Genomic DNA, 19245 nt, shown 5'->3' with positions numbered 1-19245 from the left:
TTGTAGTCCTCAAGACCCTTATAAAATTGTGATCCTCAAGATCCTTACACAATTGTAGCTCTTAAGATCGTTATAAAATTGTGGTCCTCAAGATCCTGATACAATTGTGGTCCTTAAAATCCTTAGAAAAGTGTGGTTCTCAAGATCCTTATAAAATAGTGATCCTCAAGATCCTTATAAAAAAATTGTGTTTCTCAGGACCCTCATAAAACTGTGATCCTCACTATCCTTATAAAATTGTGGTTCTCAGGATCATTGGAAAAGTGTGATCCTCAAGATCCTTACAAAATTGTGGTCCTGATGACCCTTAGAAAATTGTGATTCTCCGAGTCCTTGGAAAATGGTCCTCCCCGCAGCGTCCTCGGACATCAATCTGGCCCAGAGACCTTAGAAATCTCTGTTCCTCAGACTATTTAGAATCCTCTTCAGGGTCCTCAGAAAATTGTCTCCCGAAGTTCCTCTTCCTCTGGTGCACGTGAGAACAGTGATAGCGGAAGCGAGAGGCAGCTCTGAGACAGCCACGAGCGAGAAAGAGAGCGAGAGAGAGAGAGACAAGAAAAGGAGCACGGGAGTCAAGGAACTAGAAATGAATTCCATTTGTGCGATTGAGAGGGAACGAGCCCGGAGAGCCTCTACAAAGGGGGACGGAGAGGACTAGGATCAGAAAAAGATAGAAAGAGAGGAGAGGATCGTCGAAGGATAAAAAGGGCTGGCACGACGTCGGTCGCAACATCGAAAGGGGTTAGCATCCGTGGTGAGTCGAAGGAAAGACGTAGCCGAGGATACCCACGATGGGAGCGTGTGTACTATAGTCAGGAGTGAGAGGGAACTGGATGGGGGACGAGGATAGGGGGACGTGTGCCCTCGTGAAAGGGAACGAGACGCGGCTAGACTGTAAATAAGAGAGGAAACCGCGGGATTATTCTGAATCGAGCTCTCGACGAGTTTCTGCCGCGGCTCGCATTGTCGGTACGCCAGGGGCCACGTTGTGGTACGAGGTGTTGCACAGGTTCGAGGTGTTATACCTGTACACATATATATACACTATGGATCCTGTGTACGCACCGCGCACGTGTACCGCCACGTACGCGCACGCACACCCCGGGAACAGGACACATACCGATCGGCGAACCATTGACTGGAATCTGCGGCTGATGCACAGCTGCGAGAGGCGATTTAACCCTTGCTACGGGGTTCCGAGACAGGTGCGAACGCTGCGCAACACGCCCCCTTCGCTCTCGTTCCCGGATCTTGATACTTTTACATTTCTTGCGTTTCGAATTACGTGGTCTGTCCGGAAAGCATCCGACCTTGTGCTGTAGCGGGTGGAAGTATCATTCCTGGTAAACATCAATGGTGTCCCCTTCAAAGTCCGCAAAATAAAAATTGTTTGCACATACTGCAAGTCACAGTGAGCCAAATAGAAGCTTCTTACATTTTTGAATTTTCTTATTAAGCTGAAATACGCGACGCTGACTTGACTCGATGCTTACAAAACTGCGTATCGTTTTCAAATGGCGGCATACAGAGATTTGTTGTATGATGAGGCCACTTATTGCAAGGTCGCCTCTAATATAAACATGAGCTGTCCGTCTAGGCCCGCTTAGGAACGAAGACATTAGCAGAGGTCGCATACTTTCCGGACAGACCACGTAAACAGAATTAATTAAATAAGCCATCGGAGGTTTAATGTATCGAGGAGTTGGAACGACTTTACGTTCTTCGTCGTATTTCTCTCTAGAAACACTGAAAGAAATACATCGTCCCCCGGCATTCTGCGCCGCAATTGCATCTGTATGCGTGCTTTTCGCACAAATCTCGGGAGCACAGGAGCGCGTCTGGGGTCCCCGAGGGGGCACCGGAGGGGCACCGAAGGGTGGGAATCAATAATGAGTAGGTTACGGGTTGCTACTCGGTCGAGAGTCGGGTACCCGAGAATAAAAACTCGCTCTGGATTCGATCCACGGAGCTCCGGAGATCGTGGTGCCCCTCTCGAGAAGGGGGGAGGACGGGGGGCACAGGAAAACGGACGAAAGAGAATGGAGGAGGGGAGACGAAAGAGGAGGATGGTCAGAGAGACGTGGGCCATGAGGGTTCCGAGGTACCGGGGTCTGGATCCCCGCGAATTAATCAAATACGCGAGCGATTTGTCTTCGTTACACCCACGTGGGCACCCCGGAGGCACGCCTGTGTAACCGCGGTGACGAAGCCCCCTCGAGTGGCCGGCACCGCGGGTGAAAAACCCGTTCACCGACTCTGGTGACCACTGGTGCTCGATCGCAATTTAGTCTCCCGATGAACCGACGATACGGGGGGACCGGGATTTGACGGGGCACCAGGCCCCCCTCGGGCCCCTTTGCCCGCGAAACGTGTAAAATCGCGATCCGAGGACGACCGCTTCATTCGCGGACCCAGATACACCGTCCCCCCATTTTTTAATAAGCCCTATGCGTGTCTTGTAACCCTTTTTAATCAGTCCCAGTATGTTTCACCGGCTGTCACTGCTGGTAATCTCGAAGTTTGTTGCTTTTTAGGACTTTTTAAGGCGAACTAGTAGAAGTAGAGGAAGTAGATAGGTCCGCAGTAGTCAGACACGCCGTACTTCAGACCCGTTTTACTAAAAAACGAAGCGTTCTGGAAAAAATGCTGTTCAACACTTTCGACGTGCTTTTTCACGTAGAATCAGCTGCCATTGGTTCCAGCTCGATTACAATGTTACCAAGATCGCTGTACTGGTTTTCCTGTCCCTTTGTTGACCCAGTGCTTCCACCGTACAGACGTCTAGGTCCTTTCCGGCGATTATGATTGAACGATTACGGATAAATGGACGGACCGCGAGGGGAACCGATCCGCGTTTGTTTATATTGCCGTTTAAGGAACGCGACGATTATTCGAACGGTCCTGGCAATCTCGTTTCCAGCTCGGGAACGCGTCCGGCTGCGGATCCCCTCGCGCGGACGATTTTGCCGTATTGGGAAGCGGAGTAAATCGTAATTATATATACCGGGGAGTAGTACAGGTTCGGTGGACCCTCCTTCGATGGAAAAAGATCACGCGGACGTTTAATAACACGGGGTACCGAATGCCGATGGGTGTAGGTACACCGTGTCGATGTGCCGGGCACGTCTCTTTCTCTCTCTCCGTCTCATTCTCGTCCTCTCGTCCTCTCCTCTCTGCTAGTTGTCGGCCCACTCTCATCCCTCTCTCTCTCTCTCTCTCTTTCTCCCATACGCTATTTTACAATTACACTTTACGATACACAATTTCGAACAAACCTGCTTACATTTACGCGGGGCCCCGCGATCCCAGCGTCGGTGTTCCCCGAACCGACACGCACATTTACATGCGCGCCGACGAGTTCTCGCAACAATTTTAATAACACGCCGATCGAGACCCGCCGAGCATAAGTTTCAGACCCTCGTATCCCTGTGTGCGAGCCACTACCATGTGCTCCACAGATTGATATCGGGGCCCTGTGGTAGCGCGTCCCGCGATTGCCCACGTACACTACCGTTCGCCAGCGTTTCGGCAGATTGAAACTTATAAGCGGTCTTTCAGAATTTTTTTCAACGAAACCGTCCAGCGCAGGAATCTCAAACTTTGTACGATTATCGAGCGATGTTTGGAGAGAGTACCTGAATTTTTTTTGGCAGACAGGACCAGTTTTTTCGAAATTACGGTGCCGGCAATGGGGACTTTGCTCGGGTGGAATCTTAATTTTTGAGTCTGGTGTTTGGATATTTTTTCAAAGGAAAATTTTGGCTGCAGGAATTCTAAATTTTGTACGATTGTTAATAGATATTTGAAGGGCGTGCCTGATTTTTTTCAGGCAGAAAGGATCAGGTTTCTCGAAATTACAGGGCTGACAATGAGGACTTTGCTCAGGGGGAACCTTAATTTTTGAGTCTGGTGTTTGGAAATTTAAAAAAAAAAAAATGTTGGCAGTAGGAATTCCAAATTTTGTATAATTATTAACAGGTATTTGAAGGGTGTACCTGATTTTTTGTAGGCATATCGGATCAGTTTCTTCGAAATTACAGTGCTGACAATGAGGACTTTGCTCAGGGGGAACCTTAATTTTTGAGTCTGGTGTTTGGAAATTTTTTCAAAGGAAAATTTTGGCTGCAGAAATTCCAAATTCTGTACAATTGTTAATAGACGTTCGAAGGGTGTGCCTGATTTTTTTCAGGCAGAAAGGATCAGTTTCATTCAAGATACAGTAGGAATGATTCTGTCAATTTCGATCGTTTCGTGGAGATTGCGTTAGGTCCAGGCTGATTACAGCAACAGGACCGAAGAGTGCAAGAAGGCGGCCAGTTTATGCAATGCAGTATGCAGTCGGGTACCTCTGGAAGCCGGTCGATAATTGATCGGATCGATCGATCGGTCTCTACTCCAAAACGGGCGATCGCGCGTGTACCAGTGGGCTCCTCTACATCGCTCGGTGGATGCGTTTCGACAAACACCTCGGATCTACCGCGTGGACGTTCTCTCTCCCATGAAACCGATCGAGTTTTTCTTCGAACGTACCTATTGGAAAAACCTGGTAGACAGGGCACCGCCTTCGTTCGAGTTTACGTGGAACGCGGCTACCTAGCCAGCTACCATTTCCACGACATCCGGTGACGCGCGGCTGTCGTCGAATCGGAGCTCCGACATCGGCTCGACACCGATCCCTTCGGACCGTATTCTAAAGATGGTAGCTTGTAAACGTGGATAACATAATTTATGATCACCGATCCCATTACTGCCTCCCTTCCGACCTGCTCTCGGGAACGACCATTCGATTTGGCAAGCGTTTATAGATTAAATCATTATCTGCTAATGGGAATCGGTAATTGTTTCTAGGTCTCTTCCGTGAGTGGAATCGATATTGTATTACTTGATCTTCGATTTGGATCGAGCTCTCTTCTTTTCTTCAACTGGTATTATAGAAAGGGGTCTGATAAGATTATTTTCAAGAAGAATATTCGATGGGCGTGGCTTATTGGCTCTCGTTTGCTCTAAATGGGCGTGGCTTCCCATCTCTCGCTGTCGATCGAGCACTCCGCATTTCCTAGAAATCTAAAAATCCTTGCTCTTCTATACTATCCACCAAACTGTCTAGAACCCATCCAAAGTGGGAGTGGCTTCGTAGCTCTCGCTCTGCCCCCCCGGCGCAGTCCACGCCCACTCGAGCCGAACTTGAACGCGGCGTGTGTCGTAACATCCACGTCCTAAGCCACTTGGAAGGTCTAGTTCAAGTCTCTCGCGGTTTCCCGGGGGAAAAATGGTCGACTATCGCGGCACAACAATGGCTCGATCGACGCGTCTAAATGTCGCGGCTGTTACAAAGCGTTAACGGTTCCGGCGCGGCGGTTGAATAGCGGCTGGATCCAGAAGAGACGCGGAGGAACAATGCCACGTGGGATTCCGCGTGGTATGTCGGTGGCGCGACGAGATGCACGGCAACATCCCCGCGGTTCTGGCGCGTCTGTTTCGCGTGGGCGGACGTGGGGAACGGCACTCGTTACGCGGAGGAAACACGGCACGGGGAACGGGCGTCGAATCGTCCATCATGCAATTGCGTCTGCCAGCGGTAATGACCGCTCGATTTGCCTATTAATTGATTCCGAGCAGGCTAGCCCCGCCGCTCGCCGCGTAGCCGATGGAAATCGGCCGAGGTCATCGGCTGCGAGAGAGCGAGTCTCGTTTTCGTTTAACTCGTCGGTCGTCGCCGGTCATCAGTCATTTCCTACGTCTATCTGTCTGCCGGCACTCTCCGTGAAATTAGTCAAAAGCGGAGACGGTTCTCCTTCTCTTTCCTCTCGATTCTCGAAGGTCGGTAATTGGTCGGATCGTTAAAGAACCGATGCGCGGCGCTGCGCGGGCTGTGCGGTGCTCTTCAGGGTTTTGCGAGAGAGAGGTCTTCGCGGATCGGAGTTGCGCGCAGCACGGTGCACAACAACGTTTCCTCCATCGAGATCGCGCGTATTCGATTCAATCGATCGATCATGCGGAATCGCGAGGCCATTACAGAAAATTTTCGTGCAATTTGCGCGCGCGGCTCGCCGGAGCCGAAAGAGCAAAATGTAGACGTGAGAACAAGCACGCCGGGGTTATAATTAACGAGCCAGTCTGCTTATATAGTGTCCGGCCGACTTTTTCGTCATTTTTGCGCTTTCGGACAAGCCTCGCCCCCTCTATTCGCTTCCGCCACCTTTTTTCTCTCGCGTCCCGTTTAAGAAACGAATGAACTCTTCGTTCCATCAGGTCGAGTATAGAATTGGAGAGAGAGAGGGAGAGGTGGAGGAGGAGGGAGAGACGGGCAAAAAGAAATTAATACGAGGGTTATGCATCGGCCATTCCGAGTTTTTGGCCCCCGTATCTTCCTCTTCATCAAAAGGATTCAGCTACCACAAGACGAGACCCGATCGCAACACGATCATTATTCGGAAAAGAAAAGGCACGAGGGAAAGCCATCTTTGTAAGCCGTTTAATAACGATAATCACTGTGTTCGCAGGTGAACGGCCAACCAGATTTTATTTGGCCAAGGAAGAACCGGATCTAACGATGGACCCCAATACTGGAATGCTTCGAATACGCCTTCCGTTGGACAGAGAGACCCGAGACAAGTACGTTCTCAGCGTACTCGCCAGGAACGGCGTGTCCGTCGGATATTGCCAGGTAGGCTTGTCAACGTGATTAACCCTTCTGCACCTTTTCAATTTTTGGCGCGCGAGAGCACACCGAGCGCCAATCACCCTCCGCCAAGCAATATTCGCGTTAATATGCAATTAAGCTACGCGCCGGTTTCATATTTTCTGTTACGTTGTGCACATCGCTCCGGCGAACTGGTTACACTCGTAATTATACGGATGCGACTGGTTAGTTAACAGTCTCGAGTAATTAGCAGTAACTGGACTATCGGAGTCTCGTGCACGGTTTCGTTGCCGGTTTTATAGACGTCGTAATTGAGAGACAATGTTTGCAACTAATGTAGAACATTCTTTCTTCGCGTTCCTTTTCGGACTAGCTATCATTCTTCCGAGTAAAATGAGCCCACACAAGACATTATGCATTAATTGACGACTTAGTAGAGCCTCGATTATCCGAACTGATGTCTGAACTATTTATTAGAACAATGTCGTAAATATGTCGATGATAAATAGACTGCGGATGTTCGCGCAATTTTCAATTTTTCCAGACGAATTTCAAGAAAGTGGTGCCAAATAAAATTCTATTTTCGTTGGTGATAACATTTGTATAGATCCAGAATAATTAAAAATCGTGCTGAATTCCGTTGAATTTAATACACCAGCATTTTTCGAACATTTTTACAAGCCACAAATGCATACAGACCCGCAGTCTAATGATTACATAAATTGTTGAGAACTTTTAAAAAATGAAGATGTAAATACACGATTTCTCTTCTATTAAAATCACTAAGGGAATGCAGACAATTTTTATTTTGCATCAAGATCTACCAATAATAAACGTGGGCAGAAAGAGATTGTTCTGTAGAACGAACGTCGAGAGCACCTAGGCCACGCCCACCAGCAGTGGTCACCCACCACTGGGCCAGTGCCTTGTAAATCTGTGGTGCCCAAGTTGGTTAATAACCCAGCATAAAACTGTAGGCTCCGTCGCTTAATAACCGTAGCAGTTGAAGCAGCGACGTAAAATAATAAAAGAAAAAGGCCACGCCCACTCGGGGCGATCGGATAATAGAGGTCCCACTCTATCCTGGATTAAACAAGCAAATGTGCACCGAATCATACCGTGTTTGGGCTCGTTTTAATCAGAAAAACGTCGCCGATGTTTTCATAAAAGAACGAGAGAGACATTCCAAACTGTGATTGACGTTTCAGGTGGAGCTGACGGTGGAGGACGTGGACGACAACGCGCCGATGTTCCCAACGACGGCGACAGCGGTGCGAATTTCGGTGCCGGAGTCTCATCCCCTTCACACAGCCCTGTACGTGGCCCACGCAACTGATCCGGACGCGACCCCATCGTTGCCGATCCGCTACGTGCTCGGCCAGAACAGCAACGACCTGTTCGGCATAGACGCCCGGTCCGGAGAGCTCTATTTAGCTCGGAGATTGGATTACGAGACCCAGCAACGTCACGGGCTCCTGATAAGGGCGCTGGACGGTGCTGGTCTCTCGGCGAACCTGAGCTTGAGCGTGGAGGTGCAGGACGTGAATGACAACCCCCCAGTGTTCGAGAGGAACGAGTATCACGTGGAGGTTCCCGAAGGCGCCAAGCTCGATTCCCAAGTGAGAAAAATCTTCATTACACGCCCGTCAGCCGGGCATTTGTTTGTCGAGGTGATGCGCGCGGCGAGGGAGTTGCGTGCGTCAGCGTGTGTACATGGAAATGCGGGAGGAACGTTCGAGAGAGCACACAGGAGGGGGTTATAGAAATTCTGGATCGAAGAGAGAGAGGGAGAGAGCTTCGGTATCCTCTCGGAACCGCCATTTTGCTACTCAAAGTCCGAGAGCAATCTCGTCCGGACAACCAGGAAGACTATGAACCACCTTCGTTCCCTCGAACGCGCTTAGCGCTACCATCGTTCCGTTCTCGGTTCGATTAGACACACACGCGGAACAAGGGAACCCGGCGAGGAGGAAGAAGACGTTGACTCGTCGGGTTCACCTTGTCAGCGTGGAACAGAAATGAATTAGACGATCGTACGCGCGCGAGAGAGAGATTAGCCGACGAGGATTTCCGACGCGACGCGTGATTCGCCGGTCGGACTCTGACCAGTTCGGTGGAAGGATTGATAGAGTATAACTGATCGTTTGATACAGGAACTCGCGCGCGCGCGGAGTATCGCTGTAACGCGATACATACGCACGGACGTACAACCGGGATTGATAGGTAATCGTTGATGGGCTTCGCTTCGAAACCTGCTCCTTTTGTGGGCTCGCCTTGCGATCCCGGTCTGTAGACGCGCGCTACTCCATCACTGCAGAGATCGCCGGTTTCGGATGGGGTTTCGGTACTCCGTAGCGTCTCGTAGCTCGTGTTCGTTGCAGTTGGATGAACAGAGAAGAAGCTGGAATTTTAGAAATCAAAAGTAGCGAAAGCCCTTGTGCTCCGGGGGCAAGGAGAGGAGATTGTAGGGGCAGCATTAGACGGCCGAGAACACGCTCCTGATTGGAGGCAGCGTCTGTTCGTGGGACGAGCGGCGAACAAGGATTCCTCGCGGCGGTAGCCACCCGGCAGACGTAATCCCGAATACGAGGATACCGATGACGAATGGTCGCGAGATCGTTGCCGCGAGATAGGTCCGTTAAATGACGTCACATTTTTAATACAGCGGATACACGAGGGTACGATAGAGTCGGACGACGACGACGACGACGACGAGGATAACGGCAACGTTCCTCTCCCTCACTTTATCCATCTGTTTCTTTCCTTCTTCCCTCGCCATTCGATCTTTCGTTCCATCTTTCTCCCGGTGGTACACGTATATATCGGTGGTATCTATCGGCGAAACAGATCTGCGAGCTGTCGGTGGTATCCGGACAATATCTTAGCTACCTTCGCGAGACGGAGATAGAGGCTTGCTGGAGCGCGAAAGAATCGCAAGGACCAGCAGCTAGTAACCCGGACTACAGTGAGCGTAACCCTTCACCCATCGCGAACTAATAACGTACAGTTAGACACATTACAGCCTGCTCCCACGTCAGGTTCTCCTTCTAATGGTACCCCGATCCTCCCCCTCCACACTAGAGCCTCTTTAGTCCCTCTCCTCTCTTTTGAACGACCACGACGACCGATGCGCTTCTACTTCTCATCCTGCTTCCACTCGTTCTTCTCTCCCTTGGATCGTCATCCATCATTGCCCGCGCGCCAACTCCGTGCACGGGATACGAAGTTATATACCCTCGATCCACTGCTCCTTCCTCTTCGTCTTCTTCTTCGTCGTTGTTGTATTCTTCTTCTTCTACTTCTTCGACCTCCGTAATTCACGATCCTCCCGCGCTGGAAAACATCGACCGGTTCGCGAACGCGTTTAGGGTTCGCGGTCTTTGGGCGCGTTTAATTAATACGGAACGACCGGATCGACTGGTATTGCCTCTCTTTCTCGCTCTAGCTCAGCCGACGCCCCCTCTCTCGCTCGATTTCTCGTCGCTCCCACTCTTTCTCGCTCCTCTGATACCCTCGCGCCGCTGATATTCAGATTTTATTTCAAATTCAGGGGTAGGGTCGTTGTGCTCTTCGAGATTTTGGTTCGAGACTTTCCTGGATGTAGAGTTTCGATGATGAAAGTCGGAGCTGCGAGGCCACGCCCACTCCGACCACTCCCATCGGAAACAGTTACAAAATACTCGCTGATATTCAGATTTATTTCAAATTCAGAGGGTAGGATCATTGTGCTTTTCGTGGATCAACATTTTCCTGGATGTTCGATGATGAAATTCGGAGCTGTGAGGCCACGCCCCCCCGGACCATTTCAGAGCAGTCTCCTAAAATTCATTTTCTGTCCACAGATCCTGCAGGTGACGGCAGTGGACCTCGACACCGGCAACAACGCGAGACTCAGCTACCGTCTCCAGGGCTCCACAGCATTTCGCATCAGCCCGAACACCGGCTGGATCTACCTAGCGCAAGCTCTAGATCGCGAGACTCTAGATCGCCACACTCTCACCGTACTGGCAACAGATAACGGTTCGCCTGCTGCCACAGCTAGCGCCTCTGTCCTAGTGACAGTTCTCGACGACAACGACAACGATCCCCGATTCGAGAAGGACTTCTACGGATTCGACCTGCTGGAGAACCTGCCGTCAGGCACTTTGGTGGGATCTGTGAGCGCATCCGACCCTGATCTCGGGAAGAACGCGTTGCTGAGGTACGCGGTGGTCCAGGCAAACAGCAGCTTCGCGGTGGACCCCGATACAGGTAAGAATCGTCTCTCTGCACACCTTGCTTCCCCCTTTTTCCTCGGGAACCAAACGATGGTCGAGTGTTTACGAAAGCTGTCGGGGACTCGGACAGTATCCCACGCGATCCGAGCTGCGAGAAAAATATTAGCGAAGCCACTCCGACGAATTTGACCCTCGAGGACCGAGCCGGCCACTCGGAATTTCTTAAAACGATGATTATGGCACTGCACCCGGTCCCGGTATTATTTTTAAGCACACACTGTCGTGGGACGAGTGTGGATTTTCAATCCTCCCGATCGAGGATTTTAAACGGAATCTTTTAGACTAGATTATACGGATTCTGAAGAAAATGGTAACAGAATCATTCATACGAATTTCATCGAGGATTGTAAATCTTCTAGCACTCAGACTTGATTATACGGATTCCGAAGAAAACGGTAACAGAGCCATTCGTCTCGCAGCAGCGATTAACATGATCGAAACGCCGGGAAGAAACGAAATGAAGAAGAAAAATCGAGGGCTATAATAATCCATCTCGAAGGGCTTCCCGAAAGAAAAATCCAGGACGCGTCAGGCCCTTAGAAGATTTACAGCTCGGTGTCCCTTTGTGCCGTAGGGGGGAGGGAGGGAATCTTGGCCTCCTCTCCAAGTAGAAAACGATCTATCCACCTGGACTGCGTCTTTCTCTAACGTGCTGGAGACTCGAGAGAGGGAGATGGTCGATTAATTTCCCAAATAGCCCACACCCGTCGACGCTCTTAATTCACGCGTTGCGTCAAAAGCCATTCCCGAGCGTGTCTCGCCATTGTCGACCGCCGATTGCGCAACCGTGAGTTCGTAAACCTCGATAGATCTTCGGTGTCGTTTCGTAAGTCTAATGGAGGCCTGGGCAGTCCCATAGTTTTCTCAGGGTCTCTATCATCGTACTGTCCGATTGCAAGCTCGACATAAGGATTTATGGCGGTTCGAGAGAGAGAAAAAAAAAGAGGAAGAACATGGGGGTGATTGGTGGGGAGGGGGAGGGCATGGGAGAGAGCGTAAATTTATTTTTGATGCGAATGCCTTTAATTGGAGGACCGTAGAACGGACGCAATATCAGAGAGACGCGTACGGTGGCGTGATTATTTCGTTTTTGTAACATCTCCCCCTGCTTCGTGGATATCAAAGTATAATCCCGTAAGAGTGGTGCTTTCACCTTGGGCCGGCGCGGCGTGTAACAAATCACCAGAAAGGGGGCTCGGGTTCACCGCGGTACCAGCACGCACGCCTCGATCCCTCCTCTCTCTCTCTTACTCTTTCTTTCGTTCGTTCTATCTTTCTCTCTTTTTCCCCTGTTCGCGTATGCCGGCCGCATACGTGGTTTGATTGGCATGCGACACGGAGAGTATTTGTGTACATGCTGGTTCGAGACCGGGCCGCTCTTCCTCTCGTACCCTCTGCCTGTTTGCTAAAAGAGAGAGACAGAGAAGAGTGGTGGGACTCCCTCGGCGCGAACCTTCGAAAAATAAAAGGAGACCCTCTCCTCTGCCGGAAGTATCAGACGTCGCGGCGCGTACAAGTACTTCTATATTAATCTTTTACCGAACCCGGCTGAGTCCACATTGTTCGCCGGTCGAGACGTCCAGGAAATCGGCAGAGGATCGAGAGGATCCAGGACGCGCGTCGATCCGGTTGAGATTAGGAATAGAAGATGTGTGGGACGTTCATTGGGTAGAGACGCTATGGGGTGTCCTTTTGTTAGGCGAGTTGAATGATTGTTCGGGGACATTGAGGATTTTCAGAGGTATTCTCGGAGAATTTGCTGAGGAAGTTTGCTTGGGAGGCAGTGGATTGGTGAGGGCTGCGTCGTGGTACCCTAAGTTGGATGGTGCTTGGCACTGACGCTGGTGTTGGACGTTGAAGTCCTAGCAGGAGCATCGAGTTTCTATATTTTTGATTCTAACTGGACTGTGCTGATGTGTTCATTTTTACTGATTGGGACTTTTCTGATTGAACTAGGTTGATATGTCCATTTTCACTGAAGGGGGCTTTTCTAATTGAACTGGATAGATATATCCATTTTCACTGATGGAGACTTTTCTAATTGAACTGGGTTGATATATCCATTTTCACTGATGGGGACTTTTCCAATTGAACTGGATAGATATGTTCATTTTCACTGATGTGGACCTTTCCAATTGAACTGGGTAGATATGTTTCACTGACGTGGACTTTTCTAATTGAACTGCATCGATTTTCAATTTTATTCTTAATGGACTGTGCTGATATGTCCGTTTTCACTGAAGGGGGCTTTTCTAGTTGAACTGGGCTGATATGTCCATTTTCACTCATGTGGACTTTTCTAACTGAACTGGGTTGGGTCTAAACCTATCAAGAAGCCTTCTCACTAGGGACAAATCGTCAAAATCATCAAAATCCAAGTCCGCCGCAGCTTCAGCTCGATCTGCGACGATCAAGGGCCCGCCGTTGTCTTAACCAGGCTCTCCTAACTGGCGCTGGTCGCAGCATGGATTTCCAAATATTGGAAGAGACAAGCGGCAACGGTAAGAGGAGTCTCTCCCCTCGATTGGTGGGGACATCGAGGCCCGTGGTCGCACGGTCCCACGGTTAACACGAGAAACGCATTAGCACGCGTCCTACGATATACTTCTTATTGTTCCGCGATGGTATCCCTCGATGCCGGCGCGTTTGCATGTCCCTCGTCGATCGTTTGTCTTCCCCGACGACGAGCACGGCCACGTCGACGACCGTCCTGCTCTCTTCTTGGGAGGACGCGTTCACGACTCCGAGACTAGGTACGTCGAGAATTCGTGGTGGAACGCGGGTGCAACCGCGTCCTGCATCGTAGCTTCACCGACGAACAACGACGCGACGCCGCGCTGCTCCACCGGTCCCCTTCCGTACGAATTATTATCCCGTTCCTTTTCCAGGTCTTTTCGAATAGTTCCGACCGGTCGGCTAGAGGCGGTTGCTTAATTACCCATTAATGTGCGCCGACCTACCTTTTCTCTCCTCTCGCGGGCTCCTCCTTTTCTATTGCGCTCGTACCTTCTCGTTCTTCTTCCTTTTCGTCCTCTTCGACTTCTACAGTCCCCCACAGCATTACTACTCCTGGCAAAAATTGTTATTAATACTTTGCGAATCTATGTAGAAAATTACAGTACAGAAAAGTACAGTTCTTTATAATAATCACGGGATTTATCTAGTAAGACAAAAATTCCTGATGCATGTATTTCTATAAATACACAAATAGTAAAAGAAAAAATCTGAAGTCTGTCATTTTCATCGGCTCGGTTTGTTTAAAAATTATTTTAATATTAATTGCAACCCAAATATATCGTCTTCTCAAATGAACTATGTACACATAGTGGACCATCTAAGCAGTCCCGTCTTTTTCAAAGTAGGTTTCCAAGGTAACCTTCAATCTTTCTCATGTAATATAATTCTTTTATGGGCCCAATCAGCCAGAGGACGGACCGAAACAAATTCGACAACACTGAGAACCACAAAAATCTGTCCAGATAGCAAAAAACCAAATATCAGCTTGAAGGTCTTTCGAACAAAAAAGAAATTTGACCTCCCTGTTGGATATTGAATCGATTCCCATTCTATCGCCCGTTTTATTGATCGACATGCCGCGAGATTGAATGCGCTCTGGAAAGATCGAGAATCGATACGAGCCAACCAGTGATTGTATTAAACAAGAAGACTTATTTATTACAAAGCATTTATTACAGAGCACATTTAGTACGAAGAGAAATAAGAAATAAGTCCTGTTCGCTGTCCACGAACAAGAGAAATAATTAAGATGGTCGCATCAGGTGGTCCGGCACTAGAAAATTCTGTCTCGCAACATAGATTCGTTGCGCGAAGTGTCGTACACTGTTGTCGCGGAGTGTACTTTCTGCGAGACACGTAATTACGGTTCGGCTTGTTACACGCGCGACTATACACGGTTGACTATACTACGATTATAATATGCTGGAGAGGAGGAGTAGACGGGAACGAAATACGATAGGCCGGCTTCGGAGGCGCGACCGTGGAATTCGAGCGTCGAATGGCGTTTCTTAAGAGCGCACGAACGCCGATTATCCAATTAACCGTTCCCGTCCCCCGGTTGGAAAATTGATAAGGTCGGTTTCTAGCAGAGTTCTTCTCTTTTTCTACCCGTTGCCCCTGTTTCTCTCGCCGCCTCGTATGTACTCGGTTTTATTTCGTAGATCGCTCGCCGAGTTCTACCCGTGCACCGCGCCGCGCCGCGTTGGATCGATTTCAACTCTGTTTCCCGCCAGAACGAGTGGGCATGCAGATTTTTCTTCGGCTTCGAAGCGAACGCTCTCCCGTCGTAAACGCCCCTTCCCCCTCGTCCACTTAACAGACGAACCCTGTTAAATGGAGCGGCGGGGTATCGTTAATGGATCGTTAACCGGACCGCTCTTCTGGCCCGTGGATCGCGACGACGCAATTATTTCCTTCGTTTCTTCGATTTTCTACCGCGACCAGAGGGAACCGGAGATGAAACGCGTTAATAGATCTCGTCGATGCTCCAAAAATTAACCAATCTCTCGCCTATTAGTCCGTCGCTGATACAGTGACTCCTGTTAATGTTCGGACGCTTTAAAAAGATGATAACGTTTCTAATAGTGAACTTTTGGCACGAAATTCAGTAGTACAAGTCAAGGACAAGTCAGGCGGCCGAAAATTTTAAAAGAATACAGTAGTACAAGTCAACGATAAGTCAGACGCTCGAAAAATTTCGAAAATTCAGTGGTACAAGTCAGCGACAAGTCAGACGGTCGAAAATTAGCGTAAATTTTCTAAAATCTCGAAAATTGCGTTTTGTATTAGGAGCAGATGATATCGAAGGAGGTGGCACGAGATTCAGTAGTGCAACTCGATGACAAGCGATGACTTAATAGGTTCGATAGGTTGAAAATAGTATAACAGTACATACAAATTCGTCCAATTGATTTACTGTTTTAAGTTACACCTACTCGTTTTCGTTATAAATGCATGAAATCCGCAGTCCACTGATACGCTATATTTAACGAACAACTGATTAAGAATTACTAACCTCCTTCCACCATATTCCAGGCGAGATCAGCACCAGGGAGCCGCTAGACCGCGAGTCGAAAATCGTCCACGAGCTGGTCCTGGAGGCGCGGGACCAAGGGACGCCATCGAGAGCCGCTAGGGTGCCCTTAAAGGTGACGATTCTAGACGTGAACGACAACTCCCCCGAGATAGTGGACCCTCAGGGCGACGTGGTCAGCGTCCGAGAGGAACAACCCCCTGGAACAGAAGTGGCAAGGGTCCGAGCATTAGACACTGACCTTGGCGAGAACGCGACAGTGACGTACACCATTTTGAAAGGTAACTGTACGCCTGAGACCGTCGCCTTTTGTCTCGATATCCGCGGGAATTCGCAAAAGAAGCAGAACGCGTCCCGTCCGAATTAATTAGCCAATTACCGAAACAATTATGCACGGTCTTAAAAACCGCCTCGGGCGGCTTTGTTTGAGTTTTATGGAGGGGGAGGGTCCCGCCGCGAACGGTTGCCACGATTATATCTTCTCGTTACGATCACGAACGCGACTGTTTCGAATGGTGCTTGAATTGACCCTCACAAGTCGTAATATTGCTATTTCCTTAATGGCGTCTTAACGCAGGTCGTTCTACCGATTTCTTCTGGCATCCAGCTCTCTCTCTCTCTCCGTCTCTCTTTCTCCACGTGTCGCGTGTCTCGTACTCTCAACATGAAAGAAGAGAGAGAGAGAGAGAGAAGTTTTTACTCCCGCGGCGAGATTATTTTACGTTCAACCTTGATATTCGCAGACCGAGACGCAGACGGCTACAACGTTTTCACCATCGACCCGATCACTGGCATGATCAGAACCAAGGCGGTTCTTGATCACGAAGAGAGAAACGTCTACCGGGTGTCCGTTAAAGCCATGGACGCCGGCAGACCACCCCGGCATAGTGTGCGAGTGCTCAGAGTCGAGGTTCTAGCGCTCGCTGATAACCGGCCGACCTTCACCAGCAGCAGTCTTACCTTTAACGTGAGTACCCAACACGTGAGCCGGAGACATGCGCAGACTCTGGTCCAAACGGCAGATTCGTTTGCGACCTGGTTAATGAAATACTCCTGCAGGAGCTGATGATGATCGATAATAAACTGGAGCAATGATTCGGTCGCACAGTGCTGCGATTCGAGCTGCTTGCTGGACAAAAGAACTTCTTTCTGAATTCTTCTTTCTATACAAAGTGTGCAGATACTAGAAATATTAACTCGTGTAGATTTTTCTGCAAAACACATTTATACAATCCATTAAGGTGATTGTCTTTCCGAAAATTCCTTCAAACTCCCAAAAATTGAGATCAGATCGTGAGACATTCAAATTGCAATATTATCATAAAGCAATAATATAAAGATATTCAGATAGAAATATAGCAGTCACTATCAATTAAAATAAAAATAAAAATATTTTTAAAAGAAAGTTGAAGGTCTGCTCTAATGCTACCAACAACAATTTTTCCGTTCATTGGCGTTTATTGCCTGCTTTAATTGACGGAATTAATTAAGACAATAATACGTACTTTCGCCCCGTTAGTTACCATTATAAAAACTTACTTTAGAATATAGGAAAGTAAGTGTAAAACGTATTTTAAAAATATCGATTAACATTAATTAGATACAATAGCTTGTATGGCCCTCCTTACAAAATGTAGGAGAGAGAAATATTAATTCAAAATGCTTACGCAGTTCTGTGTCGACAAAAAAGATTTTGGGAGTTTAATTAATTTTTCATAACTACGTTATGAGTTTTATCCAGCTAATTAGCATTGATAGCAACGCTGTGGGTCGATACAAAAATAGTTTGAGGTAACAGCACTTCAGAAAAATCGCTGAAGCTCAGCTGACGAAGTCCCTAATTATTTCTGCACCAACCCAATAAAAGACCAGACAGCTGCACATGTTTCCACCACGTTAACTCCTCCAAACTGATCTAAAAACGTCCGCCACGTGGTTCCACAGGTGCGAGAGGACGCGAGCATAGGTCAAGCAGTGGGATCAGTCTCTGGGGCGGGTCCTGCGGGTCGCGTGGCCTTCACCCTGGACTCCCTGACTCCCATCAGCGAGTTCCCGGCGTTCGACGTGGACCGCAGTTCAGGCCAGCTGGTGGTCGCTCATTCCTTGGACAGGGAGAACGTGAGCGAGTACCACCTGGAGATTCGCGCGCTGGACACCACTTCGATCGGCAACCCTCAAAGCATCGCTGTCTCCGTGAAGATCGTGATCGAGGACGCGAACGACAACCCGCCGAGGTGGCCCCTGGACCCCATTACAGTTCGAGTGTCTGAGAAAGCAGTGATTGGCTCCACCATCTATAACCTAACTGCCACGGATTCGGACAGTGGTCTGAACGGTGATCTGCGCTATGGTTTGGTAGCAGAGTTCCCTGCTAAGGGTAGCTTTGCTGTTGATTCTCTCACTGGAGCTTTGACACTGGCGAAACAGTTGGATAGAGAAGAACGTGCTGAGTATACCTTGATCTTGAAGGCGTCTGATAGAGCTGCACCTGGGGAGCAGTTAGCTTCCACTGTCACTGCCAGGATCATTGTCCTGGACCAGAATGACAATGATCCGGTGTTCGTTGCTCCGGAGTCCAACAAAGTGGCGGTCACCCCTGATCTTCTGCCAGGTGAATTAATTTATTCATTGATGTATCTGTAGTATTGTCAGGAAGACATTGTTCCTTGGACCTTTTCGAATTTATTCTCAGGACTTTCATCCTGGCTTCATACGCAAATCCTATACTAAAAAGTTCAATTAATGCATTTCTTGAAATTGTGACGGCGTTCTTCCTGATAACCACGGATGTCAGGTTGAACACGGAGGAGTCTACCACCGGGAGAAGTTTGAAGACAATTGGCGTGCTTTCAGGAGCGATGCTGGTCAGAGTGGTGGCGGTGGATAAAGACGCAGGCGACAATGGCCGCGTGTCGTACGTGATCACGTCTGCGAACGAGGAAGCGAGGTTCTCCGTGGGTTACGAGTCCGGTATAGTGAGCCTGGAGCGGCCGATGGTGAGGTCCACCGAGTTGGAGATCACGGCGAACGATCATGGTACCCCACCGCGAAAGTCGTCTCTCAGGCTGCATCTAACGATGGCTACCGGACAAACTAACGGACCTCCTCGCCTGCTACTCGCTAACCCGGTGGCTAGGATTTCGGAGGACCTGCAGGTGGGAGCGCCGGTCCTCAACATCGCTGGTCCTGTCATCATCGCCGACCAAGGTGAGCAAGAACATTTTTGAAAAAAAAAAATCATTTTCCCTCTTCAAGTTCGTGTCGGACTTCAGAGT

At 49.1% G+C, this 19245-nt stretch overlaps 1 protein-coding gene across 1 annotated transcript in view; it reads left to right on the top strand.

The window, feature by feature from the left end:
• Ds (dachsous cadherin-related 1) overlaps positions 1-19245 on the top strand; it is a 347099-nt gene that overhangs the window by 295161 nt on the left and 32693 nt on the right. The window contains exons 4-10 of the mRNA XM_076440156.1: positions 6504-6667; positions 7852-8262; positions 10486-10894; positions 15973-16251; positions 16714-16937; positions 17915-18581; positions 18824-19177. Coding sequence (XP_076296271.1) covers positions 6504-6667; positions 7852-8262; positions 10486-10894; positions 15973-16251; positions 16714-16937; positions 17915-18581; positions 18824-19177 — 2508 coding nt within the window. The remainder of the gene's footprint in view (positions 1-6503; positions 6668-7851; positions 8263-10485; positions 10895-15972; positions 16252-16713; positions 16938-17914; positions 18582-18823; positions 19178-19245) is intronic.

This window comes from Lasioglossum baleicum, chromosome 16 (assembly GCF_051020765.1).
Source record: "Lasioglossum baleicum chromosome 16, iyLasBale1, whole genome shotgun sequence".
Lineage (NCBI taxonomy): Eukaryota > Metazoa > Arthropoda > Insecta > Hymenoptera > Halictidae > Lasioglossum > Lasioglossum baleicum.
Note: the sequence above shows the minus strand (reverse complement) of the source record. Positions and strands in the feature narration are given on the sequence as shown.